Source organism: Porites lutea, chromosome 10 (assembly GCF_958299795.1).
Source record: "Porites lutea chromosome 10, jaPorLute2.1, whole genome shotgun sequence".
NCBI classification, from domain to species: Eukaryota; Metazoa; Cnidaria; class Anthozoa; order Scleractinia; family Poritidae; genus Porites; species Porites lutea.
In genome coordinates, this window is record NC_133210.1 from 756,961 (window position 1) to 765,539 (window position 8,579).

Sequence of the window (8,579 nt, forward strand, 5' to 3'; positions counted from 1 at the left end):
TGCCTGGTACTTTTTATTTCTTAGGATTTTACAAACGATATTTGGAATTTTTAAGAATTTCTTCACCTTCGCCAGTATTAGGAATAAAAGAGTTAAAGTTTCTGACAGAATAACTAATAATAATAATATTAATAATAATAATAATAATAGTAATAATAATAATAATAACTAACATTTCTATTGCGCCTATACAAATTGTTCTAAGCGCTTTACAATTTTCAACCTATGAAATAAAAATAAAAATCATATTAAATCATAATTAACTGGAGCCGCCCTTGGCTGTGGACGAAATCCTATGATATTACCATCCAAATGAAACCTCTTGGGTAGAACTGTTACATAATACTATTTATTTCTTATGATTCACCAAAAAGAAAAGTGGGAATTGTTGTGAATTTTCACTTACGCCATTGCAGGCTGGCCACTTTTACGAGGAAGGTGGGTAATATTAAAAATGCCTCCGTAGAGATGCTCTTTTTTGTTATGATGTATTATCGTACATTCTCGAAAAAACAAAGGGACGCTGATCAAAAATTAATTACAGCTTAGGGGTCCCTGATTAGTTAAAGAAAGGCGCTTGATTTAGCTTTTGCGCATTAGGGTCGTCACGCAACGCTCCTCCCCACTATAGTCTCCTTCGCAGCCGTTATTAGGGTCGTCACGCAACGTTGCGTGACGACCCTAATAACGGCTGCGAAGGAGACTACTTTTGCCAAGGAAATCAATAGTATATGCTCCTTAAGGTGACTCGACCCAGTTTTTTTGGGGGGGTACCATCCTACTTTGAAGCTCTCTGGTATCCCCACCTTTACTTTTATCGTAAGTCTAACACATAGAATGGATAACATATAGATCAATCTACAATATAACATAAAATTTTTGGCGATCGGAGTAAATGTCACGTGGTTATAATGCCACGCCCCTTTGAGGTCTGAGTCGAAAATCTGCAGTTGCCGGCATTTTTTCGTGAAAATCTCTCGGCTACACATAGTGTGCATTAGTGCCTTACGCTGAACAGAGTTTCACCAAAATCGCAAAGACCCAATTCGAGAAATTCAGCGGTTTCCAAATTTAGGTCATAATTTATGCGAAAATGATAAGCAAACTTTACACGGATTATATCTAATAAACTATGAGATTCATCTCTTTATTTTGGGCATCGTTATAACAGATGGGTCCTTGCAAGTCAGCAAAACGCTTTAGGGCCTTGTAAATGCGCGCGATTTCGAGCAAAGCAAACATATAGAAATTATAGTTTTCGCTATTCGTTGACGTTTGTCAGCGTTTAAGAGTCCTTCTCACGAAAAAAGCATTTTCTTAAAAATTCGTAGTTTTTTTTCCTTCAAATTTTTTCAGGGCCACTATTGATTAACTAACTACCCGGACTCTGAATCTCATGGTCATTGAAAAACTGTGACATTATCTTCTATAAGCCCAAACTTGAGTAAACATTGAAGATTTTTAGCGTTTTGGCTGAGTTTGTGCTTTGGGAGTTGTCTATTGTTTCTTGTCTGTCATTATACAGCATTCTTGTTCAGCACGCGTGCAATGACCACGCTTGGCTGACTTCCGAATGCTCACCGAGATATTCCCGTCACGAGTTGGTTTAATTATTGGCTTGCATTAAACCTATGAAAAAATGTTATTTTTTTAATAGAAAGTAGATTTAGTGTGTAGCACTTCTTGATTTTTTTGCAAAGGCACAAGAAGCACGAGAATTGATTAAAAATTGTGACTTAAACCTCTTTGTATCACGCGATGGCCTGTCTCACTGTACCAAAATTATTATATCTCGGTGAGCATTCGGAAGTCAGCCAAGCGCGGTCATTGCACGCGTGCTGAACAAGAATGCGGTATAATGACAGACTAGAAACAATAGACAACTCCCAAAGCACAAACTCAGCCAAAACGCTAAAAATCTTCAATGTTTACTCAAGTTTGGGCTTATAGAAGATAATGTCACAGTCTTTCAATGATCAGGAAATTCAGAGTCCGGGTAGTTAGTTAATCAATAGTGGCCCTGAAAAAATTTGAAGGAAAAAAAACTACGAATTTTTAAGAAAATGCTTTTTTCGTGAGAAGGACTCTTAAACGCTGACAAACGTCAACGAATAGCGAAAACTATAATTTCTATATGTTTGCTTTGCTCGAGATCGCGCGCATTTACAAGGCCCTAAAGCGTTTTGCTGACTTGCAAGGACCCATCTGTTATAACGATGCCCAAAATAATGAGATGAATCTCATAGTTTATTAGATATAATCCGTGTAAAGTTTGCTTATCATTTTCGCATAAATTATGACCTAAATTTGGAAACCGCTGAATTTCTCGAATTGGGTCTTTGCGATTTTGGTGAAACTCTGTTCAGCGTAAGGCACTAATGCGCACTATGTGTAGCCGAGAGATTTTCACGAAAAAATGCCGGCAACTGCAGATTTTCGACTCAGACCTCAAAGGGGCGTGGCATTATAACCACGTGACATTTACTCCGATCGCCAAAAATTTTATGTTATATTGTAGATTGATCTATATGTTATCCATTCTATGTGTTAGACTTACGATAAAAGTAAAGGTGGGGATACCAGAGAGCTTCAAAGTAGGATGGTATCCCCCCCGAAAAACTGGGTCGAGTCACCTTAACCTGAGGCAGTTGCGTTCTGAACCTTTTAATGATTATCTGTTTAATAAGATGCTAAACAAGTCTGCCTATACTACAATACTGAATAATTATTTGTACAACAGCAGTGAGGCTGACGACTATCCATCAACAAACTGATGTGAGCGAGTTCCAATAGACCTTGTCACGGTTTTCGACGCCATCTTGACGAGTAGGCAAACGCGTGAGAAATTACAGTGTTTGTATGAGAATCTAATGTCGAATAATTTCCGTAAATCGGCTGTTCTGAAAAAAATATCAATTGTAAACTAAAGCTACAAAGCAAAGGATTGTCCTAAAAAAATTGGGGGCGTACCAGTGCTTAAATTTCTCCAGAGGCTTGCTTTAGATTTTCCATATATTTGTCTGTAATTTTCCCGGGACTTTCTTACTGACAAATGTATAGAAATTTTAAAAGTGGTTCTAGGTCTTCTAGTGCATGTAACGCCCTCATATTTTTTCAGGAGAATCCTCAGGAGTGAAGCTTTAGTTTACAAATCATATTTTTTTCAGAACAGCCCTTCTAAGGAAATTATTCGACATTAGATTCTCATACAAACACTGTAATTTCTCACGCGTTTGCCTACTCGTCAAGATGGCGTCGAAAACCGTGACAAGGTCTATTATTATAACTCTGTCTTATTATCGTTTATCCAAGCTGCTGCTGGCATGTCACTATTTAGGTTCTGATATGACCGATACACTTTGTCAGGCATATCCCCATCCAACTCGCTCGAGCCAGATACTACATATCCCGATATCCGGTTTGGAACAAAATTATAATTGCGAGTCGTTTGCTGCAAAAGTGTTAACAAGCGAGAACTGAGTCAATGGAGAGACTTCGGCAAACGGCAAACGTCAGATTCAAGTTGAGAATTTCTCAAAATAGAAAACTGAATAAGGAGATTAAAAAAGCTCAAAACAATTCTAATGTATATAAATGGCGTGAAACTACTAATTTTTGTGTAAAGGTAATGAATCGGTAAACAACAAGTAAAGACAAAAGTTAGTCTCGTACGGGTACAAATTGCCGTAAACTTCATTCTAAATCCCTCCATTATTCAACCTCGGACCCATGTCTGAGGGTCTCGCTTTTTCTAGCCTTCATAAGGGAGTTAAAACAAGACTGATCTTGTTTTAGCCACTGTCGAAGGTTTGTATTTCAAACCGAAATATCGGGCACAAATAATCAGATATAAAAATCTCTTATTTTTTCGGGGGTTTCCTTCCTCTCTTCGCTGTGTGCATCGCAGTTTGCTGTTATTTCTTCTGATTTTTCCCAGTTTTTACTTATCCAGATGTTCTTTTTTTTTTCGATCCGGCATCTGAACTCATTCGTTTATGTCGTGGTTTCGTTTGTCCTCAGAGCTACTCCCTAGGAATGTGTAAGGGATGGGAAAAGCCCTGGAGACAAAGTTCTGTTCTTCCCGTCCATTTTCTCGTAAAAAAAGAAGTTGATGAGAGATACCTTGGCGGAGAGGCTGAGGAAAAGTAAGATTCACTCTCTACAAACCTAACATGAACAGGATTTAAGGCGTTGTCATGGGAGCCGGACGCTACCTCTACGGAGTGGAGCGATACGATCACACGATTTTGCCTGTGTTCATTTTTAAAAGCAGAAAGCGCTGGTCCGATCCACTTTCAGTTTTCACGGCATGCCGTATAAGCTGAAGTCCCTAAATTTCATTATATTTTGGAATCCATTGGCGACCACTACTCCACCGCGACCTTTTGGGTTAAAGTGAGAAGTCTGTGAATTCACGAAATTACCGTTAAGAAAAATTTCAACTCTGCCATCTGAACTGACCTCCACAAGGACATTAAACCAGGTTTTACCAGGCGGATTGCCATTGGGACAAGGAGAGTTACTGCTTCCCACAAAGTTACCGTTTAGCACATAGCCAGACTGGAAGCACGGTGCTGAATTGTGCAGCCTGGGCAAAACAGAAAGATAAACTTTAAAATTGATGTCTTAAGTTTAGCACTTTTGGATGATTGAATAAGTAGTTTTTTGGCTTTTCGTACCCTTTTCACATGGGGACCCTTTTAAAATGTCCTTTATTTGTGAATTGCGAAAACGTCAAAATGAGAACTCCTCTACCGGCCAACGGTTTCAAACAAAAATTGCTTTCCAACAAAAATGTTTCTTTATTTAACAGTAGAGAATAGCCACGAATTCATTACGGCCTAAGACTCTATGTAAGTGGAGAATGTATCCTTCTGCACGGCTCCAGGATATCTTTGTTGAACGGGGAAAAGGCACTCTGACCCACCCGTTGCGGATGGACTGGCCTCCAAATGAAAATGCCAATTATGGGAAACAATATTTTTGCACAGGTTACCAACCTGAAGTAGAAAACATCAAAGTTGTCCTCGTCCACAGCGTTGTACATAACTCCAAGGTGACCGGAATCTGCTCCACCCCATGCGATCACATTGTACAAGTCAACATTTATAGTGTACGGGTCTCCAGCATTTATCTCATCCATTCGAATAACACGACAGAAGCCATCCGCCGCCCAGGAACCATGGTTAGCGTCCATTTCATAGATGCTTGGTCCTAGTTGGGTGAAACTGGCACAACTTACCACTGTTGGAGGGTCCTCTGCAAACACGAACATAACTTATACAGCATTTAAGGGTTGGTCATTACGTATCAACTGTCTCCAAAAACTGTCCTCACCAGCAGGTGTTTTCAGAGGAGCACTGACGCGAGAACTAGAATTCGCTCGGGTGGTGGTGCATGAACCACGGGACAAAGGGAAGTGGGTGGAGACGGAGGACATAAAACTATGCATTGGGCTAACGTTACCGTCTTCTTCCAACGTGTCTTAGAAAACTACCACAAGACAGAAGTACAAGACAGAACCATCTTTCCCTGAGTGGCATCCAACAAAGTTTTACACGGAGAGACTCTGCCCCGAGAACCAACTCCTTACCCTTAGTTTTATACACCATTTTTGACAGAGAAGATGCTCCTTTTGTATAACTTTTATTGACAAATGGTACCCCTTTCACATACAAGTAAAGCACACTACATCCCTTTTAGCTACTGTAGATTCACCGTCTTTTAGATATGAATAAACAATTAACCCAGCAAGTTTTCTGGTATTTTTTTTTCACGACCAAAAATGCGCCTGTCGGGCCTTTCAAGTCCCTGAGTCTCACAGACCGCGATGACAGATTTCCCCACCCTTTTATATACTTCAACTAATGAAATACTTACTGACCCTTTCATAAACCTGAAGCCTGAAAAAGGAACCCTTTTCGGGCGGAGCCTCCCCGTATGGGCCATTATAGGAAGTACACCCCTAGGCATCCCCCGGCACTACAACAATTTATTTTTTTTTTTTCCACGGACAGTTTACAACATATAACTTTATGCTATTTTCGTAAGTCACTTTTTCTAGAAAAAGTCATTTTTTCAAGTTGTGCCAAAATATTCATGAATCTCAGCCGTTCTAATTGATGCCAAGAATCTTGAAATATGAGACTCATACTTAAAACATGCACAAAATGCAAGCCAAAAATAAGCGACCAATCACGGTAGTGCACAGAGAAAATTTTGCAAGCAAACTCTGTTGTAAGAATGGTTTCTCAAGTAAAGTGAGCGCCTTCCTCTATCCTCCCTTTCCAGTTTTCTCTTCGTTTAGGGCGAGCTTTCCCCCTCTCCTCACCTCCCCAGTGGCCGGTGGTAGCAAGAGGCCTCCATGCGAAGACAGCTCGCAGGCTAAGGCAGAATTAAGTAGACCCATACCTAGTTCACACTTTCTTCCATGGTAACCTGCAGGGCAAATACAATGGTATCCATCGGCACCGAATCCTAGCTGACAGGTTGAATGGCTTGAGCAGGGGTTACTTAAGCAAGAATTCTGAAAGAAAAGTGGGAAATATTCTGACTAACAAACATCATTGTATCTCGCGACGGAAAGCAATTTAGTAACGAAGTGTACTTACAAATACTGGCCGGTATATGAAGCCCATTTTTGTCTGCATCGCATCAGGAACTTGCGCATGGCTTCTGTTGTTCAGTTCACACAGAAGTGATCCATCATTTTGTTGTCCAAAGTTAAAGGAGACACACTCAGGCTCCAGGAAACACCGTACTTTGCACATATCTTCGTCCAAAACTTTCTTTTGTTGTATCACATAATTGCTAAGAGCCTTGTTAGCTATTTTCTCAGTGAACTGTATTACTCGGCATTCCTCTGGAGCTAAGTCAATAAAAAAGCAGTTTTATTCTCTTATGATTTAATTCGGTGGTGAATGGTAAAATCCGAGACTCGCCGAGACGCCGAGATCCTCGTTAGAAATCCGAGCCCGAGACTCTTTGGTAAAAAGTTTCGAGACTCAAAAAAGTAAAAACAAACCATGAAAAAAAGAGACTTCGAGACTTATCATAAACGCTTCGGAGATTTCGAGATCCTGACAAAATTTTCCGAGACCCACGTTTTTCGAGGTACCATTCACCACCCCTCTAACTTTTATCCTGAGAAAAATATCTACTTACGGAGAGTTTATTCGCCATGAGTAAACTGATCAAGCCCACTCGTTTTTAAGAAAGGCCGTGTGTCCTTTTAGAAAACTGGCTGTAAGTTTGCACCCGGCGAAAAGCCACCAGGAAATTATGTTCAACCTTGAGAAAATATACTAAAAACCGTAACGTAGACTTACCTTGTCCAAGTTCTGATAATTTCTGGACTACATATCGAGGCACGATGACTTTTTATGTTTTGTTTTTAGCATCTCTCTCTTGGCGTTAAATGGTTCAAGAAAGGAATATCTTAGTCAAGATTAAACCAGAAAATTACGCCCAAAATCATATCCGTACTTGTTACAGCTGGTGTTACTTCATGAAAGCCGAATGTTCAATAAAAAGAAAAGTAAACAAACCAGTGATCTGATTTGGCAGAACGTTGAAATTTATAGAATTTATAGGTTTTACTATTTTGTCAGAGTAAAAACCGACGTTTCTATTTCATTTCTTGTTTGAAAGCAAATTGATTCCAGCTGACACAATCATTCAGCTTGCGGGCAGATGTTTCGGTTGCGGCAGAAGCCAGCATGCGCTTCTACTCTTGACAAAACCGTCAATGTCAATGATTTACTTTTAAATGGAAGTAAACATGCTCACGAGCTTCACACTTGCAGCTTTTTTAAGAGGCTGAATAGATCTGAATACTGCAAGGGGTTAGCTATGGATAACGAAACTTTCGGTATTTTAAGCAAAGCCTAACCAGTTTAATAATTTATTTATGATACACTCAAGTCCTTATCTAATGACTCCTAATTTTTAAGCAACTTTTTTAAGCTATCTTATTTCTCAACAAGAGGAACTCTGTTGAAGGTCTCTGTAATCTCTTTCTTCTTTCACTTGATTTTGGCTACTCGATCAAGAAGAAGAAAAAATTTGTTCTGCTCACACTTTAACAAAACAAAAGTAAACAAATTTTTCAAAAAAAACATAATATAAGATGAAAAACGTTTTGGTGTCTTTATGCAGCCGGGGCAAAAAAAATCTTATTTGGGCCCAGTTTTAACGGACTATAACAAACAGCACCACAAAAAGTACCAATAGTCACTTTTTCTCAATACGAATAGTTACAATTCAGTCGACAAGCTCAAACAGTCTTTCACTGTTCCAGCAGTTATTAGAAGAGGCTTCAAACATCCTGAGGCAGATAATTATGAATTTTGATTTCATACCTACCTCCTTTTGCAGAGGAGACACAGTTGATGAACGCAATACATATAAAAAACAATATTGATGGAGAGAACACTCTCACTGTTGTCTTAGAGCAACCCTGGGAGTATAGTTCAGAGCGATATTGCATTGTTGAAGATCAGTAGAAAGTATTGATGGCATCACGCTAAAAGTTTAGACTTCGCCGCTTATCCACTACCTAATTTACTAAACAAACCTCT

At 39.4% G+C, this 8,579-nt stretch overlaps 1 protein-coding gene across 1 annotated transcript; it reads right to left on the reverse strand.

Moving 5' to 3' along the window:
- Positions 1–4,278: 4,278 nt before the first annotated feature.
- LOC140950043 (uncharacterized skeletal organic matrix protein 7-like) lies at positions 4,279–5,263 on the reverse strand. The gene is made up of 2 exons (XM_073399208.1): positions 5,001–5,263; positions 4,279–4,588 (listed from the first exon to the last, which is right to left on the reverse strand). The coding sequence occupies exons 1-2, from the start codon at positions 5,195–5,197 to the stop codon at positions 4,303–4,305; spliced, it is 483 nt and encodes a 160-aa protein (XP_073255309.1). The 5' UTR covers positions 5,198–5,263; the 3' UTR covers positions 4,279–4,302.
- Positions 5,264–8,579: the final 3,316 nt, after the last annotated feature.